Here is a 27,039-nt window from a genome sequence, read left to right as displayed (position 1 = left end):
ATGTACCACTCTGGTGGTGGATGTCTGGTGGTGGAGGCAAAAGGGGGTATATGGGACCTCTCTGTGTTTTCTGCTGTGAACCTAAAACTACGCTAAACATTAAAGTTTATTAATTAATCTATTAAAAATTACATATAAGGGGGAAGGGGAGTACAGGCAACAAGGACATCTCGTACAATTATAGCTTAAAATGATTAATTCAAATATTTCTGTAAATTTCAAGGCAACACATAAGAACTAAGCTTAACAAGTCAGAGTCTAAGAAGATATGTGTTAAGCTGTACCTGGTACCTCCCTTAAAGGATTAAAACACACATTGACACTATTCCCAAAAGCTGCTTTTAACATTTCTTTTCAATGTTATCTATTTAAATTATTGTAAGTTACTTTAAATGCCTAGCTAAGTGAGAGAATGAAATTTAATTACAGATATTTCCGATGCTATGTATCTAGGTATAATATAGCTAAGTATAATGTAGCTCAAATAACAACTTATGCTAAAATAAAAATTTAAGTAGTCGATAATTAAGGAAACACTATTAGGTTGGTCTTTATTACTGTCTTCTACAAATTTAAAAAGTGATAGATAAAATCTAGCAATTCTAATTCCTTAAGGCTTAGTTTAAATTGTTTAGAAGAAATCCTAAGAAAGATTTTATATTTTGCTACACTTCTGACATATATAACTTCTGATACTGAACAATTAATTTCCATTACAATACAGTTAGATTGCAGTGAGAAAACAGATCCTGAAAAAAATATAAGCATGCTTCCTATGAACTAACCTCGCTTTATGAAAATTAGGTGCAATAAGATCCCTCTTCCGATTCGGCATTATTAAGACAATCAAGCAAAGATCCCACTATCACTTACACATAACCCTATTTTTGTGGTATCTCACCTTACCTTAAACAACATTTAGAAGTTTCAAAAGAGTGTAGAAAGCAGGTTACAAAAAGAGCCACTTTCAACTAAGAATTCTCATTTTTCTGGCTATATCTGAATGTAATTTGTCTAACATTAAAATTGAAAATAAACTGGGCCCACATGTAGGAAACTATTAAATGCCTGCATTTTTATATACACATGGTGTTTTTTTTTAAGACAATGAAATATCTGCTATTACACGTAAGCATTCTCATGTTATTTCCTTGTCATGGAAGGATTTTACTTCTTGCCTAACATCTCACGAACTGAATAAATAGCATTCACTAGGTTATCCGATTCTCGTGCTGCTTCTCTGAGCAAATGTTGATCAGTACAACTTCTTTTTCTCATTTCTTTTTACCGAAGAAACCATGCACACGACACAACAGAAAACAAAAAACCATTGCTCCCACTTTACTTCTGCTCATGTGAGGGATTATCACTTTTAAATAATTGGTCTTTAATTCTGGTGATTACCTTCGTAACACACACCTACACTGTATTTCATTGGCCCTCGTCTATTGACTCCCCAGCCTAAAAATGAGGATTTAATTTAGACCACTCCCCGTACCTTACTCCTTCACTCCTTCCAGTTTTTGACAGAAGAATGAAATCACTTTGTACACCAGAAATGAAATCACTTTGACTGAATCACGTTGCTGTACACCAGAAACTAACACAGCATTGTAAATCAACGATACTTCAATTTTAAAAAAAGAAAGAAAAAATATAGCTATTACCCTTACAACTTACTTAAAATCACATTCACCCAACAGTGTCGTGCAGCATCCAGGTTTCCTGCCATGAGCGTGCCCTCTTCCCTCCCCTCCATTTCTAACTCACTTCTGTCGACCGTACCTTCACTTTTACATTATCGAAGTTGATTTCCTTCACATTCTTGTCTTCTGTTTAATCTACTGGTTGATTGTAAAAGCTGAAAACCAGTAAGCAACATTTACAATTTTTTTTAGTTAAACTGGTCCCAAATCATTAAGATTAAAAACCCACTTCTGAGTTCTCTAATACCTAACTTTAAAGAAAAATAAAACTGAATGGTACACTACAGAGTTAAGAATTTGGGGGGAAAAAAGTTTTAGGGCTTTAAAAAAAAATCTCTATACAGATGAATTCAATAAGCAATTTTTCAAGTGGTTGTGCTCTTGGATGAGCACAAATTACATACAACTTGTGTAAGATGTTTTATGTATTTATTTTCATTATTTGAACCTGACTGCTGTGTTATATTAGGAAGAGACCACATGGCACATGATAATTGGCTTAGTGAAAATCTCTCCTCTGTGGAAACCTGACAGGGTTTTCTTTCCTTCAGGGAAATGAGTTTCTTCAAACCAAGGTAAAGTTTACAAGATGGTACACTCAATCAAAACTAACAAAGTCTACTAGAGAGGTCTGAAAATTTTGGCTTCAGAAAGAGTATAACAGACCCTTGACGTTTCAAGGTCTAAATTTTGAGATCTTTGCTCCAATTCAAAAATAGTCCTAGATAAGTCTACATAGGTTCCTGGTTTTCTTCAGAATTACATTTTCATCTTGCGTCATGAAGTTTCTTTGCACATACTTTCACTCCAAGTTATAAATCTTTTTCCTTCCATCTAAACGGCCATTGTATTAGTTTGCTAGGGCTGCCATAACAAAGTACCACAAACTGAGTGGCTTACAAGACAGAAATGCATTTGCCTCACAGTTGGGGAGGCCAGAAGTCCAACATCACAGTGTTGGCAAGGTTGGTTCCCTCTGAGGGCTGTGAGAGAATCTGTTCCATGTCTCTCATTTAGCTTCTGGTGCTTTGCAGGCAACCTTTGGTATTCCTTGGCTTATAAAAGCAACACCCTGATCTCCGCCTTCATCTTCATATGGTGTTTTCCCTGGGTGCAAGACTATGTCCAAATTTCCCCTTTTTATAAGGACACCATATTGGATTAGGGCTCACCCTGTGGTCTCCTCTTCACTAACTACATCCACAACAACCCTATTTCTAAATAGGGTAATATTATGAGGTATTAAGAGTTAGGACTCCAGGCTTCCCTGGTGGCGCAGTGGTTGAGAATCTGTCTGCCGATGCAGGGGACACGGGTTCGAGCCCTGGTCTGGGAGGATCCCACATGCCGCGGAGCAACTAGGCCCGTGAGCCACAACAACCGAGCCTGCGCGTCTGGAGCCTGTGCTCCGCAAGGAGAGGCCGCGATAGTGAGAGGCCCGCGCACCGCGATGAAGAGTGGTCCCCGCTTGCCACAACTAGAGAAAGCCCTCGCACAGAAACGAAGACGCAACACAGCAAAAATAAATAAATTAATTAAGAGTTAGGACTTCAACATATTCATTTTGGGGGAAAAATTCAACCCAGAGCAGCCATTTTTCACAGATAAAGTTTGACATCTCCTTATCACTATACACTGTTTGAATAACTGCTGAATTTCCCATGCTTGTAACAGAACTTGGCACACATGAGGAGTTCAATATATTTGTTGAATGAGTGAATAAATGAATGTGACTGCAAGTGAGGAAAAAAACTGTAGCTGTTGAGAGATTAGCTAGGCTAAATCATTAGCTGAACAAGGCCTTCCTGCATGGAATTTAGCAGGAATTAAGATTATGCCTTGGCAAAATTGCAAAATACTATATACTCCATGAACCACTAAAGTCACTCACACACACACACAAAAAAGTCACTCACCAATAGTGAAAATCATAAATGTTGAGACTCACAAATGTCAAAACCCACAAAACCCAGCAACTATTATACATATTTTTCCCCACCCCATATTGCCCCTCCCCACTGGCAACCACTAGTTTGATCTGTGAGTCTGCTTCATTTTTGTTTTATTCACTCGTTTGTTGTATTTTTTAGATTCCACACATAAGTGATATTTGTCTTTCTCTGACTTAGCATAATACCCTCCAAGTCCATCCATGGTGCTGCAAATGGCAAACTTTCATTCTTTTTTATGGCTGAGTAGTAGTAGTAGTAGTAGTAGTAGTAGTCGTAGTAGTAGTAGTAGTATTAGTAGTAGTAGTAGTAGTAGTGTGTGTGTGTGTGTGTGTGTGTGTGTGTGTACACACCACATCTCCTCCATCCAGTTATCTGTTTTTTGGGTTTGGGGTTTTTTGGGGGTTTTCTTTGCCATACCGCACAGCTTGGGGGATCTTAGTTCCCCGACCGGAGACTGAACCCAGGTTATGGCAATGAAAGCTCGGAATCCTAACCGCTAGGCCACCAGGGAACTCACTCTATCCATTTTACCTGTTGATGGCCACTTATGTTGCTTCCATACCTTGACAATTGTAAATAATGAACATTGGAAAACTAAAAATGAAACTACTATATGATCCAGCAATTCCATTCCTGGGTACATATCCGAAAAAAAACCAAAACTCTAAAAAAGAAACTAGCACCCCAAATGTTTATACATACTTTTAATGATTTCTTTCTTTCTTAAAGGAAAATAGTAAAGAAGGAAAGGATCAGAAATGGGATAGTAAATGATTTCAGTTTAAATAAGTCAAGGAATGTATTATTAGAGAGAGCAAAGGTCACTAAATGAAACAGTATCAGCCAGATACATTACAACATGGTCTACAGACCACTGCTATAGCACTAAATCAGAAATGATTCCTTGTTATAATCATTCTGTTGTATTTTAATAATTAAACATCTTTGGACAAGGTCCAAGATGAATTATACACTATAGTAAATTGCATATAACAAGCCTCTATCCTTTTTACAATAACATTTTTCAACATAGGCTCTCAACAGGTAATACTCACCTAATAAGAAACTGAAGGTATTCTTTTTTATTTCTCCTAATCATCTCATTCAAATCCTATCACCATGAATTTCCTGGGTACTTGGCTTTAAAATACTGTACTACTATAAGCTTGAAATTCAAGCCCTGGATAGGTCTACATTCATTTCAGCAGAAGCATCTTGAAATGCTGAATTATCATCTTCAATTTCCTTCAGTCATTTATTGTAGCTGCCAAACTGAAATGGCACACCTTAAAGGCAACACTAAACTGAAAGGAAATAATAAGAGTCTCTTAAATATTTCATTTATGAAAGCTTATTTTTCCTGCCATGAAATTTTGTGTACTATCTGAAATATATCACTTTACAAAACTGACATCTTGCATGCAGTTATTTTGCCATGATACACTTGCCAGACTTCAAAGTTTTGGGGAGGGGGATCGGAGGGAAGGGACTGGCATGTTTTCTCAACCTTTTATAAACAGATAAGTAATAAAGAGCTAGGCTGGTTTTGGTTTTGGGCCTAAGACTGGGAGTAGAGGGTTACAGAATTAAAATTAAGCCTCAATTGCCAGTAGGTATCACTATAGCTACCCCCTTTTCTGGATAGCTTTAACTAATGTTCCTGGCTATATTAAAATTATACCATGAAATAAACACTTTAAAAGGCACATCAGGTCAGAGGGTGGTTGCTCTGTGAAAGGAAAACGAATCTGCAAACCAAAATTATTCAAAGCATTTTCTTGAAATCGTGTGCACAAGCAATATAACAGCAAATTAATCAAGGAGAACAAATCTACAGAATAATGTAATAAAATCTGTATACTTTTCCCCCTAACATAACTGTTAATGAAAACTATAAAATGCTAATATTTAAAATGAGCAAAATATGGTTTGTTTTTCCAAAACTGATGAGTTTTAGACCAGGATATAGGGAAAAGAAATGTTTTTATTAGTTAAGTACATTCAGATCACATTTATATAAAATAGGTTGCTATTCAGTTAAAAGAGCCCCTGAATTTATCAGAGCAAGTTTACTAACTATTCTATGAAGGGAGAAAACAAGATGCCAGTTCTTCTTTTTCTCCGCTTTATCTACCAAACTTAGCTATTACATGAGGCTCAGAATCACTGTTCAAACCTTTCTCAGTTAATGTTACTTTGTAAAGTCAGAATTTCTGATAATTTATTGCATAATGGTATGGTTTAACAGTATTATAAGCTAAGTGATTCCTAAAACATCTTTTTCTCCAATGACCTATGCTTAGGAAAAAGTATCTATATTCAATACATTGTCCATTTTTTAAGCATTTCCTGTATTTCTAGTCAATTTTTTTTTTTTTTTTTTTTTGCGGTACGCGGGCCTCTCACTGTTGTGGCCTGCCTCTCCCGTTGCAGAGCACAGGCTCCAGACGTGCAGGCTTAGCAGCCATGGCTCACGGGCCCAGCCGCTCAGCGGCATGTGGGATCTTCCCGGACCGGGGCACGAACCCGCGTCCCCTGCAACGGCAGGCGGACTCTCAACCACTGCGCCACCAGGGAAACCCTCTAGTCAATTTTTAAAGACTCATTTAGAAATAATACTAATCCATCTCTAATAGCTAAGTAGAACAATTTTTTATATTTGCAGGGTATCTTAAAAACCAATCAATTTGACATAAGCTCAAATTCCAGGAATGTAAACCGTAATTCAAACTTCAGTTTTCCTCTTAAAATATTCTACTTACTAAAATGAATTCCCATCCTGCAACTATGAACAATAAGAAAATTGTGCTTAAAATAATATTAAAAGACTAAATCTCATTATTTAGTATTAGATTAATAATCCATAACTCTAATCTTAAAAGTATCTATAGCTATAACCCCTCCAATTTGTTAATTCCCAAAGAGATTAATACAAGATATAATTAACATCTAAACTTAGAGCAGACTGTCATTTGGAACAAACTATGCTAACAATAACTGTACCACAGTCAAATAGATCAGCCCATCACCCTTTATGATTCTGACGAAGGTTAATGAGCACAACTTGTCATAAATGTTCCAGTAACTCTGAAAAACTGAATTGAATGAAAAGACTAGTGTTTTCGTAATACTTAAAATAGAATAAAGGCTGGAGTTGTCTTATCTGGAACCTAGCACAGTATTTAGCAATGTAAATGTCATTAAGTATTTATGAAATGAATAGACAAAAAATAAGCAACCCAATACACTTACTATCACTCAGCTCCTTACTATGTGCTAGTAAGTACTTAAAATCATACACAATAAAATGGAATACACTCAAATTGTTTTTTACCTCTAATAAGCACTTAAAAGAATTATTCACTTAAGAATCTCCAGTTTAAGAGAAGGTAGAATTGGACTTTCACAAACCAATAATTTGGCTAATGATTTTCTGCATGACATTTTTCATTTAACTTTTTTTTCTTAATGAAATGAGAAAATATAAAGAAATGCAAGCTATAACCTTCTTTGCAATAAATAACACTAGGCCACTATATTTGATCTTAATAACATTAATTTCTCTCATGAAGAAGTTACTTTAAAAAAAAATTTGAATTTTGAGGGGACGAAGGTGAAAAAAAGAGTGAACTAACTATAAGTGTTCTTCCACTTCAAAAATTGTCTGACATCTGAGCCAGAAGACTTTCTGCATCTATCAGTGACTACCTCTTCATGTGTCATAGAAAGAGTTCAACATGCGTTACAATATCCATTACATTTTAAGACCATTTCCAATATCTGCTACCATAAATCAAGAAATCCATTTATTCAAGGTTACTTATGGAGAATTAGTCACACAAAAAATTTTAACAACTTCATTTTCAAAAATTAAAGTATTTTACTGTACTTGGCATTCCTATACATAATGATGTGAATTCAAAGACTGAAAGCATTAAGGGTATATAGTTAAAATTCAAGGGCTTAGACATAAAAAAATTCATTTAATATTTAGAATTCTCTGTAGCAAATACTGCAGAAAAATAAATCCGAATATAAACACAATGTAATCTCCTTTGGATTTCTCCTCTGCTTAAGTGGCATTAAATAACATAACAAAGTTGTTCCAAAATACTTCTATGTAATTGCTATAGCCTCAGAAACATACAGTAAAAAAATCTGAAAACATGAGGCCAAGAGAACTGTGGGCACTATGCATAAGGAACAAAAACTCATGAATTCCCCCATTCCTAAGGATTTCTAAAAACTACCTTCCTAATTTCAAGAGAAAATTTACTCAAAAGAGAAAAATAAAAAACAGGTCAGCTACACAACATTTACAGCTTTATTGATAGTGTATAGCCATTATGCCAAAATTCAGCCATCAATATACAACCTCATTTCCCATCTAAAGTTAATGAGAATATATTTTTACTTTAAATGGGACATAGTGGCAAAGCACCAAGAATTAAAGAATAACCTTAAAAGTCTTAAATTGATACTTCAAACATCACAAAAAGCAGTAATTCCCAAAATCATGAAAGCATAATGAAATAACTTCACAGAAAAAATGGACATTTAAGTCATTTCTTTCTTTCCTAATATTATATAGTGAAAACAGATGTATTTAAAACTTCAGCATACTTCATAAAATCATTATTCATCGAAAATAGACAAATGTTTGCAAAGAACATTTAACTTAAATTTCAAGTTGCTTATAAAATGGCACTTGAAAAATTGACCTATATAAGGAAATAAGTCTTGTCAAGAGACAGTAAACTATAAATATAAAATATACCACAATGTTAAAAAAAACCACATAATGTTCTATAGGAAAATCAATAAGGATAACTTAATCTTTCTGGGGGAAAAGTATTTAGCATTACAAATTTAAAATGCAAATCTTACACGCGAATTCAATATGGAATACATTTAAACCTTACAATGGCACATAATCATCATCTATTTTGTGGAAAACAATAAAAATTATGTACTTTTTGAATATGTGTACATCAAAACCAAAAGGTTAACTTTTACTTTTTCCTTTACTGGCAACTTTGGATGCATTTTTAGGTTTTGGTTCCCATAGGGCATTTTTCACAAATCTTGAAGCCGCAGCCCTGTCCAGCTTGCCAGCCTTTTTCTTGTCTGTTATTTCCTTGACTCTGTTCATGTATACTCTGATTCTCTCCTTAAAGGCAAAAAAAGAAGAAAGGCAACAGATTTACTAAGCTGTTCACCACTAAGTTCTATTATACTATACCTCAGTTAAATCCAACGGCTTTGTATTTATTGCTTATTGAGTAGTGCTAATAAGTGCAAAGCGAATAGGATAAACACATTCCATGTTCTCCTGGAGTTCACAGTCTGAGGGGAATACAGATATTTAAAAAGTCATTTCAGAAGTGTTCTGAGTGTTTCAAAAGAGGAAGATCTAGACACTACAGAGATAAACATTTAACTGTTTATATGTGGTTACACTAAATTTTTAAATTTAGCATTCACCTAAATCCACATACTAACTCTCTTGTATCTGAAGTCTATAATCTAAAATAGAGCTTTCCGGACTTCCCTGGTGGTCCAGTGGGTAAGACTCTGCACTCCCAATGCAGGGGGCCCGGGCTCGATCACTGGTCAGGGAACTAGATCCCACATACATGCCACAACTAAGAGTTTGCATGCCACAACTAAGAAGCCCACATGCCACAACTAAGAAGGCTGCATGCCACAATTAAGATCCCACATGCTGCAACTAAGACCTGGTGCAGCCTAAATAAATAAATAATTAATTAATTAAAATAAAGCTTTCACATACTTTCAACATACAAACTAAACTCTCCAGAAATTTTTCTAAACAGGAAATGGCTAAGGCAGTATTTAACTATTTATTTTTTTGTGTTACCTTCGTGTCACAATTAAAATAAGTATAATGAAAATACAAGATCCTTTTATCCAATGTCATAGTTCTGACTGAAAAGCACATGATATTTTCTAATGAAATATACAGTTCTAATCAGACTTTACAAGGTGAGAAACATACTAGGTTGCTGTACCACTTTGAATCTTCTGAGACCACTAATCAGAATAAAGGGCTATTCTATACTTCAGTTGGAGAAATAAAGGCGTGAGAGCTATAAAACAGCAGAGTAAATGATTGATCACTGCTTAAAAGCAAGTTTCATTAAAATAATCAAAATAGTTATATAAACATACACAGAAAAATGCAGAACCTTAGAATTTTTTCATTTAAAAAAACTGACAACCCTGCTCAAAACCCTCTCATGGCTCCCTATTTCTCTGAGTAAAAGCCAAAGTCCTCACAACACACACCCAGCCCAGCCCTGCCCAGAATGATCTTCCCTCACAAACCCACACGGCCAGCCCTCTCTTCCTTCCAGTCCCCTCAAATGTTCACCTTGTTAATAAATGCTGCCTTTACTATTGAAAATGGCAATCCTACCCAAGCACTCCAATGCCCTTACTCTGTGCTATTTTTTTCTTTTTTCCCACAACGTAACTTTCTAACATACTATATATTCATATGTATTTCTTATTTGTTGTTTGTTTATGTTGTTTGTTTCCCTCCACTAGATAGTCTGGCACCTGCCACAAAGGCAGGGATATTTATTGGCTTTATTCACTGAGGAATTATCTCACTTGGAAATAATGCCTGGCTTCCAGTGGGCATTCAAATATTTGTCGAATGAATAAACTATTTTCAATGCCCTTCCCCATTCATGATAGATATGGCAAATAGGCTTCATCTCACACACTAACTCTGTGATCAATTAGTGACATCTGTCACAAGGTCAGAAAAGGGGAATAGGTTTATGGATGCTTTTCATTTATCAACCCTTGTCCAAAATATAAATGTACTCCTCCATAAAGTGGATTCTGAGGGAAAAACAAGACAGATGACTTTATCTTTTTCCAGTGACAGAATTAAGTATTACACTACTCCAAATAACTTTGTGTTTAAGAGAAGAAAGAGCAATTTTATAAATGTAAAGTCCATATTAGAAAGGTGAAAGCAGATGATACAATGCATACTTCTTAAGATTTAAAGCCAGTATCACTTGTCAAATCAAGCTCTATGGATCATATTGCTTTATATTTTTGCTTTAAGTATCTTTCACAATTTCTGTATTTCAAAATAAATTTACTTTTCCCCCAAGGAATTTAGAAGAAGAAAATGTCTTAGTCTACACATTTAAAAATTGAAGACAGATCTGGTTTACTCATTTTTTTAAATAAATGACCAAGTACTTTACTAAGTTATAAAAAAAATACGTATCAACCACCATAAAACTTTAGAACAATAATACACTGTCAAGTGTATTCCACATATATATTTACCTTATATTTTATAAACACAAAGAATAAATTTATTAATATTCTTATTCATAAAGCCAAGTCAAGAAGGTAACCGTAAGTTTGATTTCTAAATTTTTTTCTTTCAAATTGAATGATTTGATTTAATTTTTGAAGTCAGCAAAAACTCCAAGATACCAGACCTTATATAATATACTATACTTATACATCTAAATGGAATACAAAGACAAACCTAGAAGATTTATTACAGGTTGTAAATATGTCACTAATGCAGAATTACTGGACAGTACACATACAACTGGTGCCAAAAAAGCTTTTAGCTTTGTTGCCGAGGTGGATTCTTTACTGCTGAGAAAATGAATTAATGGAAGAATTGAAACGGTGGAGGAGAAACTTTCCCGTCTTGGCTAGTAAATCAACTAGAATATACTTTTAAGAATTGCATAAGAGTTTAAAAAAAAAAACAGGCAGTTGTAGAGATGAACAGGATTTCAAGAATTTATAGGAAAAATAATATAGCAGTTATAAATAATTACTAGAATCGTGACATTTTCCCATCCACAGATTTATATAATATATGGAACACCCTTCTCTGACAAAGGTGAGAGAAAGAAAAACTAAAGGCACAATGAAATCTGGCTCACTTTCATAATTTCATCCCTAAATAATTCTGTTCTCCACAATTAGTGTGATAAAGGTACTGCGATTTTACCTTTAGAAACACTACAACAGACATTACACGTAAAATAAAAAGAAATCGATCCACTGCAATCTTACCAATTCCTGCTTTACTGGATGTTCCTTAGGATTAACTCCCTGTGTGGCCAAATAAACTACAAGAGAAAGATTTCATGGAATAAAATGCATATATATTAATTAAGAGCATTAATTAAAGAAACTCTAGTTACAAAAAGGAAACGTCACACAAATTATTAACTAAATCTTAAATTTTTCAACCTCTTTGTAATATTAAATGTATGTGTGGCTCATGGGCATCTGGTATTCTGATTTAAAAGAAATAAATATCTGACTATTAAAATTGCCATAAAGTATAATTGCTAGCATTTAAAAAATAAGTCACCTTTGACATGATAATTTGCTTTCTAATTAACTCTAAAGTAATATACATACCCCAAAACATTGAATTCAATGTGTAAGCAGAAACTAAATCCACTTTTGCTTGTTCAAGTGGGTCCAACTATTTAAAAAAAGAGGGAGAGAGAGAAAGAGAAAGAAAAAAGAAATAAAAACTTTGAGCACCATCACATTTTTTCACTTCCTATAATCCAATAATCAAAACAAATAACCTGGAAATAATTTGCAAAAAGAAAAGTTTGGTTAACTAGTGATTTTTGCCCACAAATTTTCACTTCAGCGTACCATCTTTAAGTTAAACAAGGAATGTGTATAATCCAAAATAAAAAAAAATTCTTTTGAATTATTTTAATTTCAGGATTTACAATCTGGGCTTTGTATGTCAAAAGTAATTCATCAATATAAACATTGTACATGATGCATTTATGTATAAGAAGCAGGCTAAAATGCTTAGGCAATACCAAAGACAGAAGAAACATAATGAGATTTGTTTTAGACTGTCAAAATCAATTTACTCTTTTTGTCCTATAGGGTTTCCAGAAACCCTGATAACATCACTGTAATACTTAAAAGGTCAAAGATAGAGTCTGTCAAAAAGAATGCTGGGAGAGCTTTCTTTAATTCAAAACCAAGTCAAAATAAAAATATAGTTAGGAGGTATCTCCTAAGCTTGGAGTTTGTTATATTTTCTCCTTAAAGATATCCAAACACTTAAAAATTGAAATAAAGGGGGAAAGGGGCATATATCATGTATCTGTTTCTTCTTCTATATGTTTCATAACATAGCACTCAGTTTTATGAATTACATTTTTAGAAATTACTTAAAATACCTTCTGCAACAACTCATTTCTAGAAACAGACATCATGGTCTTCAGCATCTCATCCACAGCACCAATGGAATTCTCAAATGTTGATAAATATTCATGAATTTCTACTGGATAGTCTTCATTAATTTCTTCACCTGCCATTATGACCAACTGGGAAAAAATTAAATTCTTAGTTCATACTGGAGACAGAGAATGCTCTCTAGGTTACAAAAAAAAAAAAATTAATAGGTCATATCATATGTTTCAAAAGTGCTAAAAGAGTTAAAACCTGAAGTTAATTAAACAAATCTTCTTAGAATATAATTCTGGAGCAACCACGTTTAAACTTCCCCTCTTCTTAGGTTGCTGGGGAGTTGGGGTGGGCCGCCAGGATGGGACCCACCCAAGTTCATTAACGCTACACATATCAATCCCTCAATCCCTCGATGCTTTTTGAGAACTAAAGAGATAGGACTACCAAACATGTTATATCAATAATAAAAATCCTACATTTAAAAAACTTTCTGTTGAAGTTAAAGACCAAGCAAAGCAATGAAAGTGTGATAAATATACGCTACCCCCTAATGCTTGCTGAAAAAAAATGATAAGCAAAGCTCTTTTTAAAGAAAAATACATATTAGCACTTCTAAATTTAGATGTTGATCTAGCAGCATGGTATATTAAACCAAAAAATTAGAAATCTTAGATCTGAAATATTTTATGATTATTTATCACCAAAATAACTTTTAAAGCCTATATTTATATTTATATATATTCCTTAAGCTTAAAATATTAATAAGAAATTCAAGAGTCCATAGATCACATAAAGTCTGTAAGCAGGAAAGATGAAACATGGGAGAAATAAACTATATGGTTTTCATTTAGGCTAGAGCATACCTTGACGGCCCATTCTTTAAAATTCACATTTATATCACAATATTTAATAGCTATATGAGGAAAAGAAAAGTCCACATCAATGTATTTAATATGGTATCTAAGATCAATTTTCAGAAGCAATTCCAAGCCATTGTACCATCCTTAGGTTTTATTAGCTGAAAATACCTCTTACATTACACAGCTAAGGAGAACATCAAGAATGTGCAAAATAACAAACAGCATAGCCAAACTGAAGTAAAGGGACGCGGGCTTTCCACCTTGCCTGATCACTGACTTTGTTACCTTAGATAAATCACTGAATCTCTCTGGGCCCCAAATATCTCATCCATTAAATAAGGCATTTGGTCTAATGATCTCTAAAGTCCTTTATAATTCTAAATGTTATGACTATGTCACTTAAGTTTTAAAAGTACTACTTGAATATTTAGTCACAATATATCCACATTTCTATTCAACAAGTACAGTCCACTGAGACATCTGGTTTCATTTAAAATTTTAAAAAAGTGAAGTCCAGGGGACTATCACTACTCACACTGTAAAGTTATTATCCAACTACTGTGCAAACAGCAATTAAACAAAGGACTATGAGAAAAGAAAACCACACAGGAGAGAATTGTGACTTCCTATTTCAAAAAGTTAACTGAAAATACGGATTTGCCTCTCATTCCTCCCAGAAAAATCTCTCCAAAATGACAGAAGAAACACAAAAATAAGTCCATAGTAATGCTGGAAACCAAGAAGGGTACATATCCATCAGCCGACCTCAACAGCAGAAATTTTTATAAGCTAAAGAGCAAATGGGATTAGACTGATAGGGAACAGAACCAAGGAGCCTGCAATCCCTTACAAACAAAAGAGAAGGAGAATCTAGGAATAAACCCAAGGTGAAGGACAGTAAGAGGTGAATCATGAGGGCTGGAAACTGCTAAACCAATCTCCCAATCTGTGAAAGGACAGCTCCAGCATCCACTGCCCAGATAAAGGTATAAGTACAGGGACAGACACAAATATAGAGAAGACTTGATATTTCTTTTCTTTACGTAAAATTTTAAACCAATAAATTTGAAAAATCTGGATGATAAGAACGAGGTGTTAGGGAAAAAAAATCACCAAAACTAACCTAAAAAGAAGTACATAAAACAAATAGATCATTACACAGACAAAAAAAAAAAACTTTAAAGAAGTCAAGGATCTATGCTCCAAAAAGGTTCCAGGTCTAGAAAATATTATAGGTAATTTCTTCCAAACCTTTAAGAAACAGTTAATTTTTATGGTATTTAACTGTTTAAGAACATAGAAGGAGATGGAAAACTTAGATACCTATTTCACAACATACACAAAAATAAACTCCAGATGAATTTAAAAGATAAATGTATAAATGTATTAAAAGATTATATACATTATATAAAATATGTATATAATCCAAATGAAACCCAAATGCTATAAAAGGAAATGGCTGACAGACTTAAATACATAAAAACTGAAAAAACATCTATATGGTAGAAGTATACCATAAGCAAAGTTAAATGCAAGAAACAGCATGGGAGAAAATATTTGCCAAAATACAACAAAGGATTATTCAGATTATATAAAGAGTTCCTACAAAGCATAAAACAGATTAAAATAATGAAGATCTCACCCATCAGATTGGCAATAATTTTAAAGACTGGCAAAGTTTGATGTTAGCAAGGGTATACACTGGAGGTGGAATATAAATTGGTACAGATTTCTTAAAGGCACACACCCTATGACTCAGGATATCCTCTTCAGAAAGTAGTCTACAGAAATCCTTGTATACATGCATATAAATTTATTAAAATGGACTCTTTGGACCCTTCTCTTAAAGTGGGGACTTTGCCTTACATCAATTTTTCTCTCTGCTGGATCATTGCCCATAGGCTTGAAACATTTTATTCCTCCATCTTAGATAAGAAACAAAAGAAACACCTTGACTTCATATCTCCCTCCAGCTTAAGCCCCATTTTCTATCTCCCTTTTAGAACAAACTCCTCAAAAGGATTGCTAATATTGAATACCAGAGTTCCAGTTCCTCTCCTTCCATTCTTTCTTGAATCTACTACAATCAGGCCCCCTATTTCTCACTCAAAATTGTTCTTGTCAAGGTCACCCACTCAGCCACATTGTCAAATTCGATGGTCAATTCTCAGTTCTCGTCATTTGACATAGCTGGCTCAGTTTGTCTGGTTTCCAGGGCATCACATTTCCTTGGTTTCTCTCTTACCTCACAGGTTGCTTTCTTGGTCTTCTTTGCTGCATCCTTTTCATATCCTCAAGCCTCTTAACCTTGACGTGCCCAAGGGCTGTCCTTGAATCTCTTCTCTAATTTACTCTCTAGGTGAGCTCTGGGTTTAAACTATATTAATAAACTGATGACTCCCAGGTTTGCATCTCCAGCCCTGACCTCGCCACTGAACTCCAAATTTAATGTCCAACCGTTTACTCAGTACCTTGGTTGGCTGTTAATAGATTCTCAAATATAATGTGCCCAAAGCCCAATTCCTAATCTTGCTTACTTTATCTTGTAATAACCTATAATGGAAAAGAATCTGAAAAAGTATATGTATGTATGTATGTATGTATGTATGTATGTATGTATGTATGTATGTATGTATGTGTGTGGATATACAGTAAGTCCCCTACATATGAACGAGTTCAGTTCCGAGAGTGCATTCGTAAGTCCGATTTGTTCATTAAGTCTGACAAAGTTATCCTAGGTACCCAACTAACACAATCAGCTATATAATACTGTACTGTAATAGGTTTATAATACTTTTTACACAAATAATACATAGAAAACAAACAAATACAAAAAATAAAGAAAACATTTTTAATCTTACAGTACAGTACCTTGAAAAGTACAGTAGTACAGTACAATAGCTGGCATACAGGGGCTGGCATCGAATGAACAGGCAGGAAGTAAACATACTGTACTACTGTACTCTATACAGTACTGTAAAGTACACAAAAGGACAACCACTGTAGAGGACGCATGCACGTGACAATGTACGCCAGACACTTGAACTAACTTACATGATTGGACATGTGAACGTACATTCGCATCTTTGAAAGTGCACAACTTGAAGGTTCGTATGTAGGGGACTTACTGTGTGTGTGTGTGTGTGTGTACACACACACACACATATATATAACCAAATCACTTTGCTATACACCTGAAACTAACACATACTGTAAATCAACTATACTTCAACGAAAAAAAAAAGAATCTAATCTTGCCTACTGCAGTCCTCCCCATCTCATTTCACGGCAACTCCACCTTTTCGATTGCTCAGACCTAAAATTACAGAATAGTCCTTGACTCCTCTCTCACCCTATCTTTAAAACATATTCACGTCCTACCACCGCTACTGCTACCACCCTAGTCCGAGCCAGTCCGAGCCATCATTGTGTCTGGCCTGTATTGTTGCAATAGCCTCCTAAATGGCTTCCCTGTTTCCATGCCAATAGTTTATTATCAAGAAAGTGATCATCCCAAATCTAAGTCAGATTCTATCATGCCTCTGCTTGGAAACCTTCAAAGGCTTGCCGCCTCACTCAGGAAGAGACAAAGTCTTCATAGTGGCCGAAAAAAACCTGACTCTCTGCTACCTCCTCTGTGACCTCATCTCCTCCCACTCTGCCCCTGGCTCACTCCATTCCAGCCATAATGGCCTCACTAGTCTTCTTCTCATTGGGCATGCCCCTATCTCAGAGCCTTTGGACTTCTCTCCTTCCTAGAATGTTTCTCCCCCACCAATGGCTTCAAAGCTCATGACTTCACCTCTGCTAGATCTCTACTCAAATGTTATCTATTGGTAAAGCTTTCCTGACCATCCTATTTTAAAATGCATACCCGTCTTCTCATTCCCAACATTTCCTATCTCCTTCTTCACCCTTCAGGCCTCAACAGCATCTGACATATTTCATTTATTGTCTGTCTGCCTCCAAAAGAAGGTAACTACATGAAAACAGGCAGTTTTGTGTTTTGTTCACTACCACTGCCTAGCAGTCAATAAACATTTGTTGAATGAAGAAATTATAACCAAATACTGGGAATAAACTAAATAGTCATCAATAGGGGAACAGTTAAATGAATTATACCACATCCATCCAAAAGAGTAAAAATAAAGAAGTAAATCTTTATGTAGTAATACACGATAAGTGGTGAAAAAAAGTCAAAGAACATAGTATATAACACGTAATGTGTCTAACAGATGCCATTTATTTAAAAAAATTGTATATGTAGATATGTAGAAAATGGTCTGGAAGGAGACATACAAAAACAGACATTCTTTCTGAGAAGAGATAGGAAATGCGAATGGGATCAAAGCAGACTCATGTTTTTAGCTCTTCATTCTTCGTTGTTTAAATTTCGTTATTTCAAAAAGCATGTATTAAAACTGTAATAAAAATAATCATTAAATTTTAAAAAGCATATTTTAATAAAGTATTTTGGCTTTTAACAAATACTGCAAGTATAAAAAACACAAAAAAAGCCTTTATTTAAATGTGAATTTTTTCATCCGATTTTTCTATTAGAAAATATTTCCCCTCTCAAAATCATGATGGGGATTTTTCCTGCAATTATTCCTTGTCCCTGAGCCCCAGTAAACAAGTAGTTATTTATTGTTAAAATGGGTTACGGTGAACACTGAAAGCAAGGCAGTAAGTAAGAATAATGACTCTCATTAAATCTGAACTGAACCACTTGCCTTTTTCCTAACTAAAAAATAAAGGCAACGTAGACTGAAAAATCAAGGTTCTTCTATTAACAGAAATTCCCCCCAATTCAAATGATTTCTTCTAACATTTTATACAGATAGCTCCTGAGCGTTTGTTCCTTCCACAGGGAGCACGGCAAGGAGGGAGCTGCAGAAACCGCCCTCTGTCCCCTTTGTTACTCAGATGCCAGGATGAAGCAGTGAATGGATGGTTATCAGCAGCCACAGCCAACATCTGAACCCCACTGCCTGTGAGCCAGGCGCTACCCTAAGCATCCGCACACATTCATTCATTGACTCCTCACAGACAACAAAGGGACCCATAGTGAGTTTCCGTAACTTGCCCAAGACTGTACGTGGTAAATGTCCATAGAAGAGAAAGAAGAGAACTCACCCCTCTCTGCCCCTCACTCGCTGCCTGGTTCTGCAGGGACTCCCCGCCCCTCCACCTACTCCTTCTAAAGCGCAGGCTGCAGAAGTGGAGAAGGTGGAAGAGGGCATGAGAGAAGGTGCCTCTCTTCATCCCTCAGGAAGGTCTGGTTGAGGCTCAGGGGCAGAGGGGAGAAACCCTGCCCAGCAATCCCCACAGGACGTTACTGCCATTCCTTCCCTCCTCTCGTTGGTGATGAGAGCCACAGTACCAACAGGAGAAAAGGAGGGGCACACAACATCATCCCCGACCTCCTCCCCTCCATTCTCTGCTTCAGGGAGCTCAGTGCAGCCTGGAACCTGGAAGTCACCCCTCATCGCTTCCTCAGGCCCCAGTCCCATCAGTCCTGTCAATACGGCCTCCTTAATTTCCTTAGCCACAAGCTTTCCCCCATTCTCACTAACTAGATCATGTCAAGAGCCTTGGAGTAGTCTCCCTACTGTCAATTTTTCTCCACTCTCAATGTTAGGATGTTACAAAACATAACTTTTCTATAAAGATAGTCTGGTCATGGTACACTCCTGCTTAAAATCCTGCAATAGTTACCCGCCACCTTGAAGGTAAACTCCAAACCCCTTATATGGACGTGAGGCCCTTTACGATGTGGCCCTTGCTTGCCTGACCAGCCTCATCTTTCATTGCTCCCCTCTTCCAATCCTATGGCTGTAGCCACCACGGCAGTTTTCCAGACGTTCTATGCCCCTTCGGCCTAACCTTTCACCTGTGTGGTTCTCTATACGTGAACCATCCTTCCCACTTCACTTTGTTCAAACCCTGCTTACGTGTGGATGTAAGATCAGGTTTCCCTTTAGTGCATAGGACTTCTCTGAGTGCCACCCTCCCATTCCCTCTGTCTGGATTAGCAGAGCTACAGGTTCTCATGTCACCTAAAACACTATCTGGTGACATGTGTTGATTTACTTAACCTTGACTACAAGCTCCCTGAGGGGGTGGTGTCATCAATATGACACCGCCATGCTGATGTGTCACCAGTGGCTGACACACAGAATGACTTTATGTCTCAACTTGCCCAAGAGAGTCCCCATGTATGTCTATTGTTTCAGCTTGCCATCTGCTCAGCTCCCCATTTCTCTTTCAGAAGCCCCAGTTTGAGCCACAAATTATAGGGTTACCCTAACAAAGGTAGGTTCTCTGACCCTTGCCACCACTCCTCACCCCACTTTGTTAGAGAACATGAGAGCCTAGAGAGTGGCTCCTGGTGCCAGCTGGGGTTCAACCAGAGCAGCGGAACCAGTAGGAGGTATTCTGAAGAGATGTACTGCAAGAAACTGGTCTATGCAATTGTGGAGGAATCTGCAGGGCAGGCGAGCAAGAAAGAACATGCTGGAACTCTTGGCTGCAAGCTGAAACTGCTGTCCACGGGTGGAACTTCTTTTTCATCAGGGAAGCTTCAGCTCTGCTTCTAAAGCCTTCTAATTAATTGGATCAAGCCCACCCAGATTATCTAGAATAATAAAAGTCAACTGTTTGTGTATTTCGATTCTATCTACAAATACCTTCAGAGCAATACCTAGTGTGGAGTTGGACTGAATGGGGGCTGCAGCCTAGCCAAGCTGACACATCAAAAGGACCATCACACTCCTTTAAGCCTCCAGAACTACAGCCAGGAAAGGTATATTCCTGGCATCCCGAATTGTTGCTCTGACAGCACCTTCCCACAATAGACATGTTAGTGATGATCGTCAGGCTCCCAAGTAATAAAACTAGAGTTCAAATTCCAGTTAACAAATGTGGAAGAAATCAAAACCTTTAAAAAAAAAAGAAAATCACCATTTCGCAACCCCTAGTGAAATTACAGATTCACGTAATGTTCACTGACAGATAGAAGGGGAAGTGTACAAGAGAGGAGTGAGACTGTCACTACCTGAACCCACAGATCAGTCTTCATCACTGAAAACATGACATAAACGTATATGAACCTCCTGATGTGAAGCAATGTGACATACACAGCAGTGTCTGTGTAGCATTTCCAACTCCCCAAAAAAGGTGAATCTGAATCTAACTGAACCTTTAGAGCTAACTTTCAACTTATAGGAAATATGGAGGATAAAGAAACAAGTTCATGCCACAAGAAAGCAAACACACAAATCTGGAATGAGAAATACTCTATAGGACAACTGACCTGGTTTCCATGACAAGTTAATGGCATGAAGAGAAACTAAGAAAAGGGAGAGGAGGGAGAGAAAGAAGACATTTACCTTCAGATTGAACAACCAAATGGAATGTGTAGACCTTGTTTGGATCTTGATTCAAATAAACTAAGTGTAAAAAGATATTTTTGAAACAAAGAAACCCAAACCTGGATCGGGTACTAGATGACACTGAGAAATTATTGATAATTTTGCTATGAAATTATAATTCAGCTATAAAAATGCCATCACAGTTACATAAGAAAATACCCCTATGATTTAAGGATGTAAACTGATGCACATAAGGGTAAAATTACAAGACATGTTGAATTTACCTTACAAAAAAAAAAAAAGCTAGCCTTCAAGGATTCACCATACTTTGAGAACAAAGATAAGATCTTATGTACATTATTTCTATAGTGAAATTAGATAGCCAAGCCACAAATTAACTTTTAGAATATAACCCAGTTCATAAATTGGGGAGGGCTTCCCTGGTGGCGCAGTGGTTGGGAATCCGCCTGCCAATGCAGGGGACACGGGTTCGAGCCCTGGTCCAGGAAGATCCCACATGCCGTGCAGCAACTAAGCCTGTGTGCTGCAACTACTGAGCCTGCGCTCTAGAGCCCGCGCACCACAACTACTGAAGCCCGCACGCCTAGAGCCCGTGCTCCACAACAACAGAAGCTGCCGCAGTGAGGAGCCCGCACACTGCAACGAAGAGTAGCCCCCGCTCTCTGCAACTAGAGAAAACCCCACGCGCAGCAATGAAGACCCAACACAGCCAAAAATAAAAATTAATAATAAAATAAATTTTTTTAAAACTTCCTAGGTTTCCAAAAAATAAATAAATTGGGGAACACCTAAATAGAAAGTATAGTCTAGAATACTCCACTACATCTCATTTCAATTCCAAATATAATTTGGAGTGAGGGGAAGGTAGGTTACTGGGTGTTCACCAGCTCTGTGATAGTTGCTAAACAACTTATAAAAACAAGACAGAGCCAGTGGCCTCAAATGAGGTTGTACTGTATTACTAACCTTTCCAACAAAGGCTGACGTTCCAGTCTAATTACTTCCATAATGTCACAAATTTCCTTCTAAAAAAATCCTGATGCCTTATATCTTTACGTGGCCCTTACTAAAATGTATGCATGAAAAAATAAATAAAAAAGCCAAGTCTAAAGTCAAAATATTTGCAACATTAAGACAGATAAAAGAAGCCTCTTCAAATCAACTTAAGAACAACACACAAGAATACCTACAACCCGGACTTCCCTGGTGTCACAGTGGTTAAGAATCCTCCTGCCAATGCAGGGGACATGAGTTCAAGCCCTGATCTGGGAAGATCCCACATGCCTCAGAGCAACTAAGCCCGTGCACCACAACTACTGGGCCTGCCCTCTAGAGCCCGTGAGCCACAACTACTGAAGCCTACGCACCTAGAGCCCATGCTCCGCAACTAGAAGCCACCGCAATGAGAAGCCCGCGCACCGCAATGAAGACCCAATGCAGACAAAAATAAATTAATTAATTTTTTTAAAGCCTATATTCTTTAGCTCTATTTTATTCAAAGAACTATATGAATGGATTGTCTTCCCTACACCTAAATTTTCTAGCCACCGTAAGGCCACTTTCTCCCTATTCTCATGGTACAAAAGCCTTTCTAGCCTCGTGCTCTCTAGAAACTCCTCCTAGAGTTGTTGTGAGGACTCCCTGTCACCAACATGTTTGGCCTGCTTAACTCGGCTCCCTCATCAACAATGCTTTCTCAAGGAAGCATTCCCTCTTGCCTCACACTGAGTCACATCCACTAGTTACACAGTCTCGCAGCACCATGTATTTCTCCATATCATTGTTGTAATTTTATATTTCTGTGATTATTTGAATAGTGTCCATCATCCACACTGGACTGTAAGCACCTTGGTGCAGGGCAAGTCTTTGCTCATATACACTCCAAATATCAGGGTAGCATGTCATAGATGCTAAATAAATATCTATTAAAGAAATGACTCCTCAGTGCCTGGCATGTAGTCAATGCTGAGTAAATGTGGAGTATGTGCTAGGAAGAGAGTAGGGATAAGTAAAGCAACTGTCAGACAACCGAGAAAGGACCCATTTGAAGGTGGGTAGCATTAATTTGGGTCTTTTGTGAATTTCTTTAGCAGGGTTCAGTAGGCCTGGAGCAAGAATGGTAATCCAGAGTGAGGAACTGACTAATGGATACAAAGGAAAGAACTTGCAAAAGCACCTTGAAGACAGCTGACTGGGAGGTATGGCCTTGACGGGAGAGAAGTAAGGCTTTTTCCTCTGCTTGCAATACCCCCTCCCCCCACTCCTCCCCCGTCTTCTGGGCCTAGTAAAACCTATTAATCCTTTACAACACACATCAAATGCCCTCTACTCTATAAAGGCTTCCATATCTCCCAAACAAAAGTAGTCTCTTCTTCCTCTTTGCTCCCAAGGTTCTCCAGACCGTTATCACTCATCCATTAATAACACTCCTTCTCATGTATCTTGATAAATCCAAAAATGTCAGTCCTCGTTTATCTATCTGATCTATAACCTGCGTCTGAGAATAGTGAACACATTACTCCACCCTGAATGCCACAACACTATAGACTCCCAAAACTGTCCTTGTCCCCCGATGGCTGTTCTTTCTGTCTACTTTGTTGGGTCTTCATCTCCCCAAACCTATAAAGGCTAAGATGCCTAAAGACTCACGTCTTGTACTGCTTTTCAGTTTACATTCACTCCTTTGGCGATTGTCACCAGCCTCACGATTTTAAATACCATCTGACAACTCCCAAATGTTCTTTTCCAGCAATGACCTCCCCACTGAACTCCAAACTTGGTAGACTCAATTGCCTACTCAACATCTCCACTTGGATGACTAACAGAGGTCTCAAACTTAACACATCATAATGAACTCCCAATTCTCCCTCACAAACCTGCTCCTCCCATAGTTTTCCACCTCTCAGTTAATGGCAATTAACCATTCTAGTTGCCCAAGCCCAAAACCTTGACAGGTCTCTTACAACCCACATTCAATCCATAAGCAAATCTGTTAGCTTTACCTACGAAATACATCCAAAATTGAACTGCTACTCACCAGTCTTTCCAGCTGTGAAGCCGCTATCATCTCATCTGAGTTACTACACCTTCCTAATTAGTCTCCTGGCTTGGCCCCACCCCTCTCTCCAACAACCCGCTCTTAACACAGCAGGCAGAGTGATCCTATTAAAAACCTAAACCAGATAATGTCACTCCTCTGTTCAAAACCTTCCACTGGTTATTCACCCACTGTATCTCCAAATGATTAACATAAAGTCTTGCCACGTACGTAATAACTATTTGTTCACTAACTAAAAACAATGAAAGTAAACTGGAATCAAATTTTGGATAATCTCAATATCAGATTAGGATAGTGACCATGTGGGTCCAAAAGAAAATACATAATAATGTACATTCCAGGGCTGTTTCTATCCCTATACTAAGTAGAGTTACATACAATTATGAACTAAGCCAGGAACAAATCCAAAATACAGATAATTTGGGGAGAAAACTAAAGAGACATCCGCAAATGTTGCATCAGAATTCTATTAACGTAATGACTTTTTTGCACTGCATTACCTTAGAAAATGATAGTGAAACGTATATACAACAGTCTCTCCATAAATATTGTTGTCTTTGGCAGATAGTCTACGCTAGTGCAGCCTGTAACTCTCCTTCATACTTAGAGTAAAATCACGGAGAAAAGATAGAGATGCTAGCCTCTAGAAACAAATTTATCCCAAAGTCTCATAGTAGAAAAAGATATAAATTACAAAGAGGTTGCTCAAGATCGAGATGAATAATTAAATCAGATTACAATGAAATTACTTCAATTGTTAATTCTAACGTTTAATTCGAAGTGTTTTCAAAATTATTGATGTGAAGCAGTAAAATTACCTTCCAAAACTATGGAATTTGCTCATGGCAATATTCTCATCTCCTCTCAGGTGTACTGTGCAGATTAAATAAATAATATAGGTAAAGTTCTTAGAACAGTGCCTGGCTCAGGACTCAATACATTAACTAGTAATACTAGTTATTATTTTACTAAAGTGAAAATGATCAAACACCCCAACCCAGTGGAGACTATTTAGAGCCATATTTGAAGGGTCAACTGTTTGGAAACAGTCGCTAACTGAGATAAAACACATAAAGAGCCATTTGAAAGGTTTAAGAATGTTATGAAAAATTATATCACCTCTGAACTGCAATACATACAACACAGCTATCGGAAGACAACTATAACATCTTTTGACTCAGAACCGTTCTAATTATTTTGAAAAAAACATTGTTCACACAATCATTATTTTCTCTTTCAACAAAACAGTGAGCTCTATCAGTTTCCATTAATCACAAACAGTTCACGGAATTTCAATAGGAATTATTTGGTTATTTTCGAATCCAAAGTCAACATTCGGTTAAGTCTCGGGTCAGCCTACTATCAGACAGTCCAAAAAGATTAATAAGTGTTTATTTATGATTAATAAACATCTCATTGGGACAGATACATCTTTATCAAGCCAAAACTGTTGCAGTCAACAAACAGCAAGACACAAAAGATACTTTCAAACAGAAGTTTCAGTCACACTAAACCTTCCTGGGCCGTAAAGAAAAACCACTTTTTTGAGATTCCATTAGATTTCACCTTAAGGTCGAAATCAGCCTACCATCTCAGGTGGGCTAATATTGCAGTGGCAGGCAGTGCGTGATCATGTATGTGAATGATAACGGATGACACGGGAAAGCTACTCCCCTAAATCTGTCACTTAGGCCTTCCTCCCTCATCCAGGCTTGAAGGCAGCTGAAAATTAACAGTGAAGTCACGTGCTCTTAATTTCTCCGCCCTCCAATACTTGAGAGGTGGAGCTAAGAAGCAAGGAAAAAGCCAAAGGCCGGACCCAGAGACGTGAAGGGCCAAGGTAGGCCGAAGCCAGCAAGCAGCCACAGGAAAGCGGAAGTGGGAGATCTTGCCACGACGCTGCCCCAACGCTCGCATTCGCGGAAGGCTACGCAGCCCAGTCCCCCTCCCCACAGTCAGCCGGAGGGTGACAGGAAAAGCGAACTTAAAAGCACGAGAAACTCCAACCCCACCGCTGAATAATACCTCGCGGGCCTTCCACTCCGGCCTCCCAGAAAGCAGTCGGCGGCGGTGACGTCAGTGGCGCGCCGGCTCTGCCCGCGTTGCGAGCGGCGCTCTCCGGTGACGTCACGCTGCTCGCCCCCGCCCCTTTGCTCCTTTCCCTTCCGCCCTCAAAAGCTACGTTCTAACCGCGCCGCAGGCTGAAGGTGTAGGAGGGGGTTGGGGCGGGGCGCCGGCACCTTTTTCTAGATTTGCATTTGGCCAACGCCCACCGGATTACAAACAGCATATTTATCCAGAAAAAAAAAAGTTAATTACTAAAGCTTTGTGCTGGTTTTTACGTTCGCTGGAACTCGTTGCAGCGCCCAGGTTCTTACTACTCTCCCATTGTCCGCCTCAAAATAGCCTCCAAAGCAGCTTCCCAAGTTTTCCGTGGTGAAAGTTCGGGTTCTTTGTTTTTCCAACCCATCGCTACGAGATACTTTTGTAAAATACAATCAAAATGAATTGCTTGAAAGATGGATAAATAGGCAAAAGAGAAGCTTAGATTTCTAATTATTTCAAAAAACATAAAACTGCACTGCAATAAATGAAATCAGAACAAACATAAGAGGAAAAAAAGACAAAGATTGCATATTGCTACTTGAACGATTAGGAGCATCGTTTTTACATTCCTGACTTTATTCCACAATCGTAATTTAACAAAAAGTTATGCATGAAATAGCGATTCCATATATTAAATGCCTATAAAAGCACTTTGAACAAACACCAGTGTGTGTCAATATCAAGTATTTTAAGTGGCAAACGAGCTTTGTTCTTCCT

General features: G+C 37.3%; 1 protein-coding gene across 1 annotated transcript; it reads right to left on the bottom strand.

Moving 5' to 3' along the window:
• Nucleotides 1-6,333: 6,333 nt before the first annotated feature.
• On the bottom strand, nt 6,334-26,309 carry C1D (C1D nuclear receptor corepressor). The gene is made up of 5 exons (XM_081254521.1): nt 26,242-26,309; nt 12,895-13,041; nt 12,101-12,167; nt 11,747-11,802; nt 6,334-8,828 (listed from the first exon to the last, which is right to left on the bottom strand). Exons 2-5 carry the CDS (start codon nt 13,030-13,032, stop codon nt 8,664-8,666), a joined length of 426 nt encoding a protein of 141 aa, XP_081110647.1. The 5' UTR covers nt 13,033-13,041; nt 26,242-26,309; the 3' UTR covers nt 6,334-8,663.
• Between the last annotated feature and the right edge of the window lie 730 nt (nt 26,310-27,039).

This window comes from Mesoplodon bidens (genome assembly GCF_964165515.1).
Source record: "Mesoplodon bidens genome assembly, chromosome: 14".
In the NCBI taxonomy this organism is placed as follows: domain Eukaryota; kingdom Metazoa; phylum Chordata; class Mammalia; order Artiodactyla; family Ziphiidae; genus Mesoplodon; species Mesoplodon bidens.
This window is presented reverse-complemented; position numbering and strand designations above follow the sequence as displayed.